General features: G+C 41.1%; 1 protein-coding gene across 3 annotated transcripts in view; it reads left to right on the top strand.

Moving 5' to 3' along the window:
• The window catches only part of BANK1 (B cell scaffold protein with ankyrin repeats 1), a 282,847-nt gene that overhangs the window by 213,285 nt on the left and 51,737 nt on the right, over positions 1–17,825 (top strand). For all 3 annotated transcript variants that reach the window (XM_039541897.1, XM_039541894.1, XM_039541895.1), the window contains exons 9-10: positions 7,600–7,702; positions 9,734–10,063. In XM_039541897.1, coding sequence (XP_039397831.1) covers positions 7,600–7,702; positions 9,734–10,063 — 433 coding nt within the window. The remainder of the gene's footprint in view (positions 1–7,599; positions 7,703–9,733; positions 10,064–17,825) is intronic.

Raw genomic sequence — 17,825 nt, 5'->3', positions numbered from 1 at the left:
TTCAGAATTAAAACCAAACTAATTTGAGCCAAACTCCTGAAGGAGCCAGTGAAAAACAGAAAGTCCATTCACAGCACAATCGTTTCTAACTGCCCTTATTGGCATTTATGTCAATATGCTGTCATATGGAACCTCAGTGAAATAACAGTGAAACAGCACAAAGAATTTGATTCTGTGGATTATTGCAGAGTTTCAGTTTTGTTTCCAATGAGATCTGTTTACTGGAAATGTCCATACTCTTACACAAAACAAATGGAGCAGTCCAAGTAAACAAAAAGCCAAAAAAAGGTATGCCCAACATTCAAAGTGAGACTGAAGGTGTAAAAGATTAATTCTAGTTCTAGAGAGAGACCAGTTTTAGCTGTATTATCTAATTTCAGTACAGGGAATATTGCGGGAGCTAGTAATATATCCAGTCTGTAATGAATATTTTAAGCACATCCACTGTATGTGCCTATGTTGCATACTGTCTCTTTTTTTTATTTTGGTTGTTTTCATCCCATGGAAACCAGATGTGACTTTGGAGGGGAAAGGAGTCAGTTACTGGAATAATACTAGTCAAATAAGTCATCCCTGGTCTGAATCGGAAAGATGCGTTTAAAATGCTTTATAGGTTGCCTTTCACACTGAGGTTCTTCCATGATGCTCCTTAACCTTATCCATATTGTTCTGTGTTGACATGATGACCCCAGGATGATGGTAGCATCAAGCTTATCTTCTCTTTTCAGTTTAGGTGCAGTATGTTTGTTGCATCCAGGTCTATACTGTAATTGTAAACATAGAAGGGGGAAAATGTCTGTTCTCAATTCAGCCTGCAAGACTGTTACTTATTTCAAATGGAAAGCTGTGGGTTTAACTGGATTTTCATCTCTACTGCTTAATCAAAGTCTCTTTTTAATGGAAAAGTTTTCTTTTAATCTCAGCCTATTTACATGGACCAGCTAGGGTGGTATGGGTGTAAGTGAAGGCAGAATTTGACCCTATAATTATGTGAGAAAAGTAATTCAGAGACAATATGAACAAGAAGTGCCTGTCTGTTTGTTCTACCAGATAATGCTTATTTTCCAATAGTAATGTAGGGTAATCTTAGTGGGAAATTGCTGGTTTTGCATACAGGGTCCTCTGTTTACAGTTTGGATGAGATCACAGAAGCCAGCTGCTTCTTTGCCATTAAACAAATGAAATGTCCAATATCTGTGACACAGTGACAATCCTAGTGCTTCATTACCACGCTTGGCTTCTTTCATTTGATACTGTTGGATACATATTCAAAGCATCTCTGGCTCAGGGACAAGGGAAACATGGCCTACCAGTAATGTAGAACAAAAACCTGTCCACCTTTGAGCCAGCTCTAATTTGGCATCTTGGAAACAGGCTTGCAAAAGTGATAAAATCATATAATATTTGGATTCCATTCAAGATTTTGCATTTAATTGCACTTTAAGCAGAACCATGTGTATGAATTACTGAAAAGAACAGAGTGCGATTTTTGTTTATGGGCAGTTTGCATGCACTTTTTTCCCAAAACTTTACAATCTTCTTTTTCTATTAACTTTTGAAATTTATACTATGCAAGACATGAATATAAACAAGAATGATAAATGTTAGGCTAGTCTGTAGAAAAAGACACTTGTCATACCATCAGATTATTGCAGAGAATGTATGTTCATGAGAAGTCTATAGTACCATATTGCAGTAAAATACTGAATAGAACTAAATTGTTACACGCTGTCTGGTTTTTGCATGTGCCAAAAATACTAAAATAACAAATTTTCAGACTAAAAGATACAAACTCGTCAATTTCCCAAAGAACATCCAAACTGTAATGTAGCTGGGCCATCATTATTCTGTACCATCCTTCATTTCAAAATCTGCTTGCTCATCCCATATTCCAGTCTTTTATACTTATGAACAAGTATCTTCTGTGTGGTTCATGCTCTTCCCAATTACCTGAACTTCTTGTAGCTTGATTCTCCTCTCATTTATATCACATTTACAGCAGTATAACTAACAGGCCAGATTCTCAACTGGTGTAAATCAGCATAGCTCCATTGACTGTGGTGGCACTAAGCCACTTTACACCTGCTGAGGACCCAGCCCATTGACTTCCATGGAATTACATCAGATATATACCTCTGTATAAGAGAAGAAAGTCAGTCTCATTATAAAATATATGCAGTTGCAGAAAGGCCCATAAGGATATTCTGACTATCAGCATATTCACAAAGATTGCATCTCTGATTTTGCTCCTACTTATATCAGTTTTACAGTGGGATAAATCCATTGACTTTACTGGCATTACTGTTGGTTTATGTTGATGTGAAAGCTGACTCTCCCCTTGAATGTCTGATCATAAACCAATGCCTGATTTCACTTAAATATGTTTTGTTGTTAAGGCATATGGTCAAGATGTGAAGTTCAGATCCACTTCAAGGTTTGAGTTCCAAGGTGTGCATCTGGAGTTTTGGTTTGACCCACTGTAAAGATAGGGGGTCATTTGCACAGTTTGCACCCAAATTCAGCTCTGGATTTCAACACCACAAAATTGGGTCACATGCACAGTTTTCATTCACAACCATTTCTAGAATCCACCTTTGTAATTAAAACAAGATCGTTTTCGGCACCCAAGCAGTGTGCACTGACTGCAAAATATAATCGTATTATGAGCAGACTGTCATTATGACCTCTTCCAACATCAGCTCCTCATGCCCACAAAAAAACAAGATGAATTACCTTTTGTGAGGTTTATTGCTAGCTAATATTACATTATTTTTATTAATTCTTTACTGACAATATATGATTTTTGAAAGCCTGCTGCATGAATAAATGGCTCTATATTATTCTATATGTAGCATATCTTAACTCTTCCAATATATTGCTAAAGTTAGCTTAATGTCATATTATGGAGTCAATTTCTTAGGTTATAACTCAGTTTTTATTCACTCCTTACTAAATTAAACCTCTCACGGAAAGAGTCAATGAGAATTTTACATAAGAATTGTGTAAAAACTGAATGATAACTAAAGCTGGGCAAATAACCAATATTTTGGTTTGCTGCCTATTGTGGGGAAAAAATTGGGAGTTCAGATCAAACCGAAAACAACATTTTTCTGAATTTTTGATTAATTAAAAAAGTTGGAAAACATTTCTTTCAGATCAAGCAAGGTATTTTGTTTGACCCCAGACTGACTTCTATTTTCAGGCATATTTAATCTTTATAAAAGCAAAGGAAATGAAAGGCTAGATGCACAAAACTGAAGAGGAGGAAGCGGTGGGCATGCGTGTTGTATTCCCAGTATCCCATTCCACTTGTACAAAATTCTTGAACAGTACTCATTTCAATATTTCCCCTTTTTTTTCTTTTTTTCATTTTGATTGAAACAATTTACTGAAGTCAACATGAGTTTGAGAAATGCTTTAGTTGACCCAACCCTGCATTTTTCAGCAAAAAAAGTTTCAAACAAAATATTTTTCCTAGGTCTAATGATGACTTCGGTATTTGTTCCAGGGTGCATTTTCATAATTGCCACAATTTAGGGAAATTTGGGGACTATTATTGAGCATGAAGAATTCCATAATTATATGTAGAAAGAATAGCTGAGGTTTGAAAGCCATTGAATGTTACATTTTTTTAAGCAATGCCAGTTTGATCACGTACAATAAACTGAAGCATGTGGGATTCTGGAAGCTATCATCAGAAGAAGTTTAATTACTCTATGGAGAGACTGAAAAATAATTGAATTTTCAACCTTGTTTGTAAATGCCATTTTTATAATGATTAATCAAGGAACAGGATAATTGGTAGTACTGAGCCCAACAGATAAGAAACAATTGAATTAACCCTGTGTGTTCAACCAAACCCCAATTATTGTCCAAGGCCTAACTTAAACTTGAAGGGTTTGATTCTTCCAAGTCCTTGTGCAATGCACAAAAGGGAGTACAGACTTGTTGCCCTCCAGTGCCTCTCCCTGGTTTCTGTACAACAGGGGTGGCCAACCTGTGGCTCCAGAGCCACATGTGGCTCTTCAGAAGTTAATATGCAGCTCCTTGTATAGGCACCGACTCCAGGGCTGGAGCTACAGACACCAGCTTTCCAGTGTGCCGGGTAAGTGCTCACTGCTCAACCCCTGGCTCTGCCACAGGCCCTGCCCCCATTCCACCCCTTCCTGCCCCCTCTCCTGAGCCTGCCGTGCCCTCACTCCTTCCCCTCTCCCCCAGAGCCTCCTGCACACCACAAAACAGCTGATCGGGAGGAAGGGGAGGCTCTGACTGATGGGGCTGCTGGTGGGTGGGAGGTGCTGGGAGCAGGGTGGGGAGCTGATGCGGGGCTGCTGATGTATTACTCTGGCTCTTTGGCAACGTACATTGGTAAATTCTGGCTCCTTCTCAGGCTCAGGTTGGCCACCCCTGCGATACAGGGTTAAAAAAAAAAGTGAGCTTTTTGTGAGGTGAGTGGCCTTAGGCATGATCATCAGCATGTAAATTAGGTGCTTTGTTATGGGCTGCCCTCACTGGCTTCAAGGCAGGTGTTATGTGGTGGCAGCCAACAGTGCTTTCATTAATGCAGGATCAGATTCCATTGTGCTTCTTTTGTTCAGTTCATCACTGTTTGCCTGTGCATGCATGTGGAGGATCTAGCCAGAAGAAGCTTTCTCAACCATTGAGGTGGTCAGAATTTTTTGACCCAAGTGTTTGGGGGGGTTTTAAATGGGAAAATGGCCTTTTCTTGAAAATGAAAAAGTTTGCAAAAAAAAGTTGATTTTTTTAATTCCATTTTTCGTTAATTTTACTATGTTTTAAATTGAAATATTTATTGAAGACATTATCAAAACTCATCAAAATGGTTGTAAATTGTTTGATAATGGTCTTGATAACAATTTTGCTACAAAAATTAAAAATTTAGAAAAAATGAAAAAATGTGTCAGTTTCAAACCCTACAAAATAGAAATAATGTTAAAAAGTGGCATTTAACCTTAGCAGAAGTGAAAACAAAATCAAATTGTGAGGAAATAGGCCTGATTCCTCATTAAGGGAGCAATGGTGAGAATAGAACTATGTTTCCTACTTCTGAGACTCCAAATGGACTTCATTCTTCTCTCCAGTATAAAACAGGAGAGAATGCCACTGAGTTACACTGGGATAAGTTAGAGAAGAATAAGGCATAATATCTACTATTTATTTGTTTTAGACCACATCTAATATTATTTCAGTAACATTATTGGCTCAGATTTGCCCTCTGAAACCCAGCAGATGGGGAGACTTCTCTTCTTTGCCAGATGTGCCCAGAGCTCAGTCCTGAGGCAAACTAGGCCAACTCCTAGATTAGTGGTACCAGAAATGACAGGTGGCAGAGGTCAGATGAAGGTTAATAAATTCTCTAACCTGAGCAATTCAGACCTAGGGAAACTTTCATAATGGCCACAGTCCTCTTTGAAGGGAATTTGGGTTTCCTGAAAATATAGAAAAGTCTATATTAATCACATCTCCCATTTAGGCTTTCTGTGATTCGTGGGATTTCCTTCATCAAAAATTGATCCATAACAAATAAGTACCAGGAGTTAATTGTTGCTCTCTCCATCTCCCAGAGGCAATTAGCAAAGCTACTCCAACAGCTCCACTCCCTGTCTTCCCTCTGGGCATTCTCTATTAAATATGTATCAACAGGTGCTTACTGATTGCAAGGCTAAGGGTAATCAACTGGGAAGTGTTTCCCTTTTGCAGGTCTCCGACATCACGGAAGGGGAACTCAGTGTTTTTAGCACTCCGCCACTTTCTAGGCCCACATTGCACAGATCCTCAGGAGTCATATCTCAAAGTCATGGCTTCATGTTTCTCATTGCAGGGTCAGTGGGTCATGGAACTTGTCAGAGGCCCCTCTTTGCAGCTTATTGCTACTATTAGCACAAATTTTGCATATTAACACAGATTATAGCTACTTTGTATTCTAGAAAAGTCTCATTTCAGGGCTTCCATATACATGTTTTTTCAGACATCAGTGCGGTAGTGTCCTATATCGCCAAACAATGGGTAAGTTCTGCCAGAGCATAAGACTCTCCAACTGCTAAACACATTAGAATATAGGGCCAGTGCTTGGTTCCTGGGGACAGATGACCTGGACATATTCCTTAAATTGTGTTTACTGTTTGGAGTGGGCAAGGAGCCCGGGGCACTGGATCTGACATTCTTGAAATTGCCATACACAGCTGCAGCGGATTCCCCCACAGAAACCCACAATTTCTCATATTTGTTTTCCCTTTTGCCCTATACTTTACAGAGATCTGTCAGAGGTGATAAATGATGGCCCAGATTGGTGCCTCTTGATCTGCTCACTCTGAAACCCCCATAATCCTAGGGAAGTTAAGCAGAGTGACCCAGAAGCAGAAGGTCAGCTCTTCAGTCAAAGACTCTCTGCTGATTGCATATCTGCTCACAGTGATTCCTTGCCAACTGCAGGATTTATGGAGCACACTGTTAAATTCCTGCTTTCAAGTTGGTAGGGACTTTGTTGTGTAGGCAGAAATCAAATGCAGGGGATTGATATTCCTTTTCAGGATTCAAGTCTCTAATCAATAACTATTGAGGACTCTGTTGTGCCCTTTGGGCTCATGCTAGTAATACAGGTCCCAGGGAGTTCAAGCTACTGTGATGCTCCTTAAGATGCGAGACTCTAGACATCTCTAAAAAGTCCTGCTTTGTGCACTAATGACTGCTAGATAGATGCCTAAACAGCAGTGTGTGCATGTTAATCAGACAGTTGTGTATGTGCAATGGAGGCATATATTTCCATACACATCTTACTGAAAATCAGGCCTTGAAGGAATACAAGTTTCTTCTGTTGAGGACAACCAAAACTGACTGTAATCCTACTCTGCTTTGTCTGGTCAGAGATTGGCAGAAGTTAGTATATCCTCCTGCTTATATAAATACAGTGAAAAGGCTATGGGCATTGTTACTACAAACACTGGGCCTGAAACTCCTCCAACTGAGGTTAATTTGGACACTGCAAAATCAAGAGCTTTAATGTTTTTTTCAGAAGCACGATAGCGTAAGCACCTAGTGCTGCTTTGATAGTAAGGCAGACCCAGCTAACATACCTGCAGTTGTATGACTGGTCCTCTAGTCTCCTGTGCACACGCAGCATGCACTCAATGGTCTACTATTTTCAATTAGCCCTCCAAAGATTGTTGCACCCTGACCATTCTGGGCTACTCCACAGTGCCTCACAGACCCTCTTTTCATCTGTTACTGTCCACACCCTCCATCTACCCACCCACTATGCATACTTCAGAATTGGAAACTCTCTCACACACATACACACACACAGAGACACAGAGTAAACAGAGTTAGATTTATATATCACTACTACTATCTTGTCTCTGTTTTCTCCTTAGAAGGATTTTAAGGAATGTATCAGTAGGCATTAGTACTGAGGGCAAATGAACCTCTGCAAAATATGAAATGAGGGCATTTTACAGAGAACTGAAAGAAAATGATTTGGCTGTTTTTTCCCCAGGGCAATAGCTCTTCTCTTTTATACTGCACTGATGTGCTTATGGATAATATCACCAAAAGATTTGCTCTGCTTGATCTTCTTTCCAGATTAATACAACTGATAATGAAGATGGTGATCAGGAGAAGGAGGAGGAGGAGGAAGATGGAATTTATGTGGCCATGCTGAGCTCAGCCCCTCACATTACCTCTTGTAAGTCATATTGTCTGAAAGGTTTCAGGTACCATGTCCTTGATACTGTGTTGTATTAACTGAGAAATGATGATATCTAGAGACTGTAGGGGACTGTATACACACACACACAAGAGGACAAAGTTATGGTTAAATGCTCAACCTTAATTTGCAGATTTCCTGACTTTGTAGCACTTAGCTGTGTGACCTAAGGGCTCAGGCATTCCTTTAAACACTGGTCCATGGGGGAATGTACCTTTTTGCTACACTCTTTCAATGCTTTCCCCTTGGAGGCCACCCAGATCTGTGGGCTGATGTGGACAGTGGCAGACCCATTTCTCTCCACCCCTCCTGTGCTAAATCAGAGAGCAGCCCTTGTGCCAGAAGAGGGCAGTGCCTACAGTTGTCATTAGATCCTGCCTGGAAGCACAATTGAGAAGCTCTTTTTAGCTTCCTCTTCTCACATCTGTACAAACATTGACCTGGCCCTTAATGTTTCAGTAATGTTGGCTGAGATTTGCAAAGGAACCTAAGGGAGTTAGGGAAGAGCTGCAGGGTTTTTTGCATTTAGCAAAAACACTTATTCCACAGATCCATGGTAACTGTGTAAGAAAGGCCAGCCCATATCCTGTTCGTATTTTACTGGATACTTGATATTTCCCAGTTGTCTCACCTTCTGTATTAGATTGCTGCTCCATACAGGTTAAATTATGAGCCTCTTCCTCCAACACACCTAGACAGTGAGCAGCCATAATTTGACTTCAAGGGCTAGAAGTCTGGCTAGCACTGTTAGTGCTTACTGCCCTAGGTGGACACACAAACATTACCCTGCCCTGGATGTGGATATAAAAATGATGGTCCAGTTTACAAGTGAACTGAAGTACTCAGCACTAGGGACAAATCTTCATAACAGATCCTTCACAACTAAGGATCCTTTAATAAGGTGCAATGAAAGCTGCTTCTCCTTCGTGCCTCTGGGAGCATTCTGTCTTGTAGAGACGTAAAGCTTCCATTCACACCTCTCACATACTCCGGATGTTTTCCCCACTCACCCCCATTGCACTGACTCCGGGGACCATAATTTGGCCTTTTTTACGAAGAGAAAAAAATAGTGATGGATGGGTTTGTCTAATATATTTAGAAGCACTCATCTTTCTGTCATGCATGAGGCAGTGCAAAGTAGTCAGGTGTTTTGGGTGGGTTCTAGAATTTTTTTTGGAAAATACCAGGAATGGAAAAGAAAGAAAGAATTTATTGGAAAACTTCTATCTCAAATGCACCCTAAGTGAAACAGCTTTCTTAAAATATTAACATATAAATTGTGGATTAAAATTGAGAGGGCTGGCAGAAGAATAGAAACATATGTAAGTTAAATGCTTCTAATATTGGAAATAATGGAGAGTCTTCATAATGTTTATTAGATAATCCAGAAATGGATACAATTTTAAAAGGGGATGGAGGTAATAAGTTACATGGCTTCCCCTTGTTATTTTAGCTAAATCCTTATACTGTACATGGTGCTGGAAATTTACTGTTATGTATTTCTCCACTATATCCTTATTTTTGGTCCAAAGGCCACTAAAACCATAAAGCTCACTACAAACCACATATCCCAGGGGAAATATTTATTTCATTTTAAAGAATGTTAAATGATAAGCAGCCAAGCTACAGTATATTAAAAATAAGTGATACAACTGCATGAGTTCCAGCATATTTTACTAACTCATGTGGCCTGTGCTGCTTTGAAAATGAGACAGTACAGATTGTGAGGAAAGGGTAGTGCATGTGATTCCACTTCACCAATAACTCTGAAAAACCCTAATGTTGTTGTATACATGAATATGTTGTGTACTGAGGTAGCAAGATATAATGAAAGCTTCCACTGTTCATTTGATAAATATTTTAAAAGCCATTCAGAGTTATACATTTGACAGCTTTCCACTGTATTAGTTCATAAAAGTTTTATTAGCAGTGCTGGTACTTCTGTGGAAATCTGTGAAACACAAAATGCTTCCAGCTGGCAAATTTTAAATAAAACAATTCATTCTTTAGCATTAACAGACAGACAGAGCGCAGGAGACCAGTGTGGAGTCAGACAGAAAGCCTGGGAGGAATCAGGCAAGAGGGAAGAGAACAAGGAGGAAGAAAAGGAAGAGGAAGCTGAAGAAGTCAAGAGAGTGAAAGAAAAGAAAGATGAAGAAAATAATTCAGAGGAAAAGTCATACAGCTTTGATGACAACAATGACAATTTATATGCCAGCATACCTGATGATGATCCTGAAGTGGGTGGAAGAGACTCCTTTTTCCTGGACAAGCCACCCCTACCTCCTCGAGCTCCGTCTCCCACTATAAAACAAGATTATATTCACTACTTTTCACAAGGTATAGTCTTGACAAAAAATAATTTTTCATCATATGTGTAATACTTGTTAAATGCTGCTGTAGAGATTCTATATGGACGTGGCTAATGGTGGTTGGCTAGTCAGTAAGGCCCTGGTTCAGCAAAACAAACAAGTGCTTAATTGCATTGCTGAGTCAAGGCCTAAATCACTAAGTACTACAGATAGTGTAGTGATGGTAGACTGTGGAGCACTGGTTCCAGGCAGAGTTTTCTTCCTCCTCCCATCTCAGAGATCCATAAAATAATACATGTTGCATAGGATTATAAGGAAGGTTTTAGACACAATACTGAATTAAGATGTTAGTTAAGTTACATTTAAATCATTGCTTGTTTGCAAAGCTTGCAGTGCCACAGGTAAAATTAATAAAATTTACTTTATGCATTCTAATAGGGAAAAGTAACCCAATATTGTATTAAGTATAAGTTCTAGCTAGTATTATAGTAGAAGTGTAGCCATCTGTTGAATCATGGAGTGGACAATGATTTTGGTATTCCTGTTTGTGATGAATGGCTGACATCATGACCATAATGCACTGACAGGGCTGTCACATGGATTTTTAAAAACCTGACTCATGGAACAAAAATCAAAAATTAAATTTTGTAGTTTGCATTTCCCCTATGGAAAGGCAAAAAAAAAAAAAAGATGATGTGGTAGCACTTCTAGAAGGGTGATAATAGTTTTCCTATTGGAAAAAAATGGGAAAGAGCAAATCCTTAAATGCCAAATGTAGATGTTGAGCTAATAACAAAAATAAGCTTGCCCTTTACAGACACTATCTGTAAGTATCCAGATAAGTCCATTCTGAATTTGCTGCACAAATATTTGTCTTTAATAGTGTCCCTGCCTGCAGGTATATGGGATCTTGGGGACCAATTACCACACGGGTGGGGTGCAAAACAAACTTTATTAAGCAAATGCAAAAACAGGGAAAATTCAATAGTGAGGGGTATGGGGTTGTTAAGGTAGACAATTGGGGAGGGGTTTCTTTTTGGTGAACAGTAAGGGGGTTTCAATAGTGGGGTACAACACAGTAGGATACAATACAGTGGGTAATCAGTTAACACTGAGGTATAAATGTAACAGGTAGCTAGCGATTTCTATGTAAAAAAGGTGTGTCACAGCAGCATATAACCAACTAACAGTTATGGATAAAATATGTTAAATAACAAATAATTTTAGGTAAAAATGTGTCACAGTGGTGTAAATGTAGAATGTGAAGGGTATCAGAGAGGAAGAAAGTAACCAATGGGGTTTTATGCTAGAGATTTAAACTTAGTGAGACAGAACAAACAGGCTGCAAGCTTAAGCAGCAGAGAGAGTGTAACAAGGTAGAGAAGCTGGGGTGGGGGGGTTGCAGTGGGAAGACAGACAATTACAATTATACAGAACACAGCAAAATCTTATCTATGATCTAACTTAACCAAGACTACACAAATTAAAACACAATGCAACAATTCTCTAAGCCTAACTTACAAAGTATAATGCTAAACTTAACTTAATGGGTGCACCTTATGCTAAGGATAGTTCCAGAGGGCTGAGTGGTGTGTGTCCAGGACACAGCTCCAAAGAGGGGGGGGTGACTGCAGCAGTGGATACAGCTGAAAACAGTCCAAGGCAAAGCCCACAGGAGCAGAACTTAGCAGCAGCACAAACTTATTTTCAGTGGCAGAGTGCCACAGGGTTTAAGAGAGAGGTTTTAAAATGCAGACCAAGGTTTAGCTTGAGTCTGTGTGCTGGGGAGACAGAGCCAGCAGCCAGGATGGGGGTGTGTGTAAGAGAGGTTTTAGGACACAGACCAAGGTTTAGCTTGAGTCTGTGTGCTGGGGAGACAGAGCCAGCAGCCAGGATGGGGGTGTGTGTAAGAGAGGTTTTAGGACACAGACCAAGGTTTAGCTTGAGTCTGTGTGCTGGGGAGACAGAGCCAGCAGCTAAAATAATAAAATAAAAGTATAGAAAGTTTCACAGAGGGATTCTTACCATCCCCCAAGGCAGCAGCAGAGTCCGAAACAGCAAGCACATCAGACGGCTCGGTACAGTCTTGATAATCAGGAGATCTCTCAGGCAGCAATTCGTTCTTCGTGGGGGGGTTTTTCAAAAACGGGGGTACGCTCAAAAATAAAACGAGAGCGGAGAAAGGACCTCCAGAACCCCTGGTTGATCAGACCAGGCAGCAATGCAAGAACCTTTCTGAAGTCTGTTAAAAAAATGTCTGTTTTTAAAGGCAAACCCTGGCAGCTTCCCGCCAGTAACTCTGATTGGCTCCCCCTCTTACAGGGAGGAGGGAGGCAGAGAAAAACTGCAGGCAGCCACAGAGGCATGTTTGGACTAGCCCTGAGCCCAGAGGTATGACTCATGCCCAGGATCCTAAAAACACAATAGGTCTTGCAGCTCTGGACAGTGGCCACCCTACACCAAGCCCAGGTTTTAACAAGGTGATAACAGGACTAACCCTTTGAACAGGGCAGTGGTCCCACTTAGCATAAGTGGCCATCCCTTTGAGAAGGGCAATGGCTCTGGTTAGACAACTTAAGGGGCCCTCCCTTTGAGAAGGGCAGAGGCCCTGGTAAACAACTTAACAGCCAGAGAGGGGCGGCCACAGGAGGAAAACAAGAACAAAATGGAGTAAGGGGACAGCTGTAAGAACAAAATGGAGCTGTAACAGACAAATAGATGATGAAAATCTGAGAACTCTAACCATAATCTCTGATTCTTCTTTGAGTGCAAATCAGTGTAGAGTCCCCTGTAGGTGTGCATGCTCCCCAGGCATGCAAGAGCAGATTCTTTTTGCTAGCAATGTCCATTGGGGCTGTGCATGAACCCTGTACCTCCTCATGCTTCCATATGAGGACAGAAAGGGTGGGATGCCCCTGATGGTCTCTCATTTTCCTCTGACCACCCATGGCAATGAGACAGAACCTCATGGTGTCCTATCTGCTGACAACTCTATTATTATATCTTCATCTAAACTTCTTGAAACACTTCAGAGTGGCCTTCAGCCTCTTACAACATCTTGGACTGAATAATCCTTGGCTGGATATAAATTCTTCAACTTAACCCCTCCTGTATGAATGAACGAACAAACATACACACACACAACTCCCCTGTAAAAGGACCGTAACTTGATGGGTTCAAAACCTGTAGGCTTCCACATGTGCCCAACCAGTGATGGACTCATTCCACTTAAAGATGGGTACAGCAGGTGCCTTTTCTGCCAGGTTAAATTCCACATTCTGGTTTGCCTTTCTTTCGCTGCTTGAACCCCAAAATCGTGAGATGCAAAACTCAAACTCCATCTTTTACAACAATCCATGAGAGTGGCATTGGACTCAGAAGATCTGGGCTCAAACTCCTATAGTAGCCAAACCTTCATCCTCTTGTGCTCCGTCAAGGGGACAGATGATACCTAAGACTTCAGCAGAGAAGTCAGCACCAAGTGAGGAACCATCACCAACATTGACCACAGCACTGGCTACATCAACACTGACCAGAACTGCTGAAGCCAATGGACAGCAAAACCTCAGACATCAGAGCAGATCATTGAAAGAGGCCACCTAGAACACTGAGGCAGGAGCTTCAGGAAGAGTTCAGTGTCTTCTCATGTAGAGACACACAGGAAAGCATCAGGGATAAATCATCAAACTCTCCCAGCACTGAAGATGAGTGAAAAGGAGCAAACTACAGTGCGGCAGATTTCCTTGGTTCTGCATTTGGCCAAGAATATGCATCCCAAATGATTGGATCTGCTATCTCTATATCACCAGTGAGTGGTGTCTAATTGCCAGGCTCTCCTAGACAAATGAGAGTTTCTTACATGGGACAGAGCAACAAGCCACAAGCTCCCTCGCAAGACTTGGGAGGAGCTTAAAGACATTGGAAAAGATGGACAATTGGTGGCAAATATGTCCCTCAATCCACAATGGATACACAAGCACTGTGATGTTAGTGAAGAGGGCGTCCCGTCTCCAAGCTTAGAGAATTCCTCATGAAATGCAAGCCCTAACTGAGGATTTGCCATTCTCACTCTGGACATTTCCAGAGCCCTATTTTAATACCTAAAAAGGCGTAAGCCCTTCCAGCACTCTCCCTGTTTCTTTGTGTATTGAAAGGCGAGGTGATCTCTCCACAGAGACTCTCCAGGTGGATTACACGATGCATTTCCGCTTGTTACTGTCTGGTTGGTGAGCCTCACATGTGAACGTCATGACTCATCAGAGCTCAAGCGAGCAAGTCAGCATTTGTCAGAAATGTGCCGGACTCACAGAGCTGTAAGGCAGCTACATGGACAAACCCACTGACCTTCTTTAAACATTATGCACTTGACATGCAGCCAGGGCAGATGCCAAGTTCCAAAGAGCAGTACTTCATTTTTTATTTGATTAGCACAGATCATATTCCTCATACCCACTCAGAGGCACTGGAACAATTTGTATAGTGGGGGTGCTAAGAGCCATTGAACCAAACGGTAAACCCCGGATATAATGGAAACCACTTCAAGCCAGGACATACAGCAGTACCCCCAGCACTCTGAGTTCCAGTGCCAGGGTACCCACTATCCAGAAGAAGATACTGCTTGCCAGTCACACAGTGAGATTCACACTGACACATGCTCAAAGAAGAAAGAAATGAAGCTTACTTCTTTGAGGGAGCCTCTGCATATTCCCATTTGTGGGATCAAGGTGCCTGCACCACAAACTTCTGAACCTTCTGACAAGCAGTATCCATTGGGGGCCCCTCACTCCTCCCTTTTCCTCTGATTCTGGAGGGTTCTGATGGTGTAAAAGTGTGGAGTGGCCCCAACCACTTCTAAGCTCCTTCCACTAATATGGGAATTCTTAACCCTGAGACTCCCATGAAGCGGGGAAGATGGGCAGGGAGTGTGAACATGCAGAGACTCCTCTTATAGAACTTCAGTTACAGATAAGTAACCTTCATTTCTTCTTTGAGTGGTCTCTGCATATTCCCACTTGTGGGAGTTAACAAGCAGCACAACCCCTAGGAAAGTGGGCTGAGGAGTTCTAGGTAAACAAGGACTGCAGAACGGCCAGAACAAGCATCAGCTCTAGATGCCAGGTCAAGAGTGAATAGACTCATAGACTTTAAGGTCAGAAGAGACCATTATGATCATCTAGTCTGACCTCCTGCACAATGCAGGCCACAGAATCTTACCCAGCCACTCCTGTAACAAACCCCTAACCTATGTCTGAGTTATAGATCAATCTTCTCACTCCCCCAAGATATTTTTTTGCTAGAAACAACATATGTAGCTTCATATCTGTCATGCAGCATGGTGTGATGAAGAAAGCATATGGGCATGCTGTGAATGTGGCCTTTCTCCTCTCTCAGTGGTGCAGCAAGGGCACACACCCTCAGGCTTCCAGCAACCCAGCTGTTGCCTTTCTGGGTGGAGATCCCCATCTCTCTCCCTTCTGATTGGGCTGTTTCCAGACTGCACAGTTCCTTGCTTTCACAGTGCATTTTGCAGCACTGACAGGTTGCCCAAGGGCACCTGCTGACTGTCTCTTTAGACAGTCTACTTACCATAGGGTAAGAACTGTTCTTTATTTTTTTCTGAACAAGGACTTCAGGATTTTGTACAGTATGAATTAAACTCTGGCAATTCTACATTATGTCTGGTTATTGTATAATACATTTCCTGGTGATTGTGCAATAATGTTAGCAGCCATTTTAAGTTTGGCCTAGCTCCTTTCCACTGCCCAGACTGCCTCTCACCTCTAATTTTACAGATTACCTATTTCCTAGATTCTTACTTCCTTCACAATTTACACTCCATAGTCTCCCTACCCCACTCTACTGTATAGTCTTTGCTATCTAATCTATCCCCATCTTCATAGACTGTCAGGATTGGGAGGGACCTCAGGAGGTCATCTAGTCCAACCCCCTCCTCAACGCAGGACCAATCCCCAACTAAATCCCCAAATGGCCCCCTCAAGGGTTGAGCTCACAAGCCTGGGTTTAGCAGACCAATGCTCAAACCACTGAGCTATCCCTCCCCCCTATTCATGTCTGAGTGGCTATGTGTTTTATAGCTTGCTATTCTCCAGGATGTGGGTGTTTTAGTTTTTGTTTTTTTTGTTTCAGTGGGATTTCCTCCAGTCCTCTAACGTGAAAGAAAAAAGCTGGTTTCATGCAGGATGCTACAAGTTTATATGCATATATTAAAAAGTAAAGATTGCAAATGATAAGCACATCTACTTACCATGAAGTGATGAACTGCCACCATGACCCCCAAATGCCCCTTACTTCTCTTGCGATACCCCATGTTCTCAGTAGCTACATACACGAAAGGGGTAGGCTTGGAATAAAGAATTTCTCGGTATAAATTTGGATTAACCTGCATAACTCATATGTGGCTACATCATGCATTAATAATGCTTCCATCTCTGTCTGATGCCTATAAAACATAAATATGGACCTGAACAGATAGATAGATATAGACATACAGCACACAGATAGTTAACAACCTAGGGTTAATATAAGGTTCCTCTGAAACAATTCCTATATGAATCCTTCATTTAAAATGTGCTGTGTTTTCATGAAGTATTAGCCTTGGTTTCATCGTTAAAGCTTTCTGGGGAAGGGGGAAAGGAAAATAACATTTGAGGATCTTCTCTAAATTAGGATGATAGTTTCTTTTCAAAGAGAAACTGTAATGAGTCATCGCTACACATTTTTAGAGCCATTTACTGCAGGTATTGCTCAGGAATAGATAAAAGGCATTTTAGTGCTCAGCCCTTTTTCAGAGAGAGGGTTTTTTTTGCTGATGGCATAAGAGTGCCCCCTATTGGAGTTCCGAGAATGAAAATGCCCACTGAGACAGAAACATGGAAACAGACTATCTATTTCTCACATTAAGTATAGAATATTGCAGACTTTTTATCCACCACAAGTAGATGCTTTACAATATATTTTTATAGATAAGAAACCCAGAGTACACAGTAGATGATAATTATGTAGCCAGTTTACATGAACATAGTATCACTTTTAAAACTTACTCGCTTGATGGAGTCTCCAAGACCCACAAAATGTTTCTCACTCTAATCAGCAGTGGAAAGGTTTTAAGCATTAAGAGACATACACAGGGGATCACAACAACATAAAGGGAACCCCAATTCACTACTAAAACCTACTTAGGGGATCTTCTGTTTGTTTGGGGACAGTAGGTAGACAGCATTAGGCAAATGTAAACATTCGTCATTTCAGTGGCCTCAGAATCACTCATTAATAAATTGTGCTGAGTATGTTTGTGACATCTGTCCAAGTGTTTTTAAAACCACTGATTTAAAAATGAAAAGTCTACCAGCTGCTGTTTTTAATATCACTTTCTCTGCACAAGCTTCTAATATATTGCTGTCTAAAAAATTAAATCTGGGATATTACTAATTCTGCCTACAGCTTTTTAAATAGAAAGTGAAAGCTAAAAATGAATGCAATGGGCAGCCAGAAAACAATATATGGAATATGGGGAATATGGAAGGTGGAAGCAGAGGCCCAGGAAACCTTTTTTTTTTTTTTTTTTTTAACAAAATGAATTACAAAAGATGATATACAATGGAACTGTATGTCCTGAGCTGTAAAAGTACATCTGGGGACCCTTTCATCAGAGCTGTCCCTTGGGTATGGCGAATCAGGGCAACTGCCCCAGGCCCCTTGCTTTGGGGGTCCCCATGCTTTGGGGAGCCCCACGCTTCAAGAAAATCATGAGGAGCGAGCGTGGAGATGAG

The sequence above is a fragment of the Mauremys reevesii genome, linkage group 5 (genome assembly GCF_016161935.1).
Source record: "Mauremys reevesii isolate NIE-2019 linkage group 5, ASM1616193v1, whole genome shotgun sequence".
Lineage (NCBI taxonomy): Eukaryota > Metazoa > Chordata > Testudines > Geoemydidae > Mauremys > Mauremys reevesii.
The sequence above is the reverse complement of the archived record's forward strand: the minus strand, read 5'-3'. Positions and strand labels throughout refer to the sequence as shown.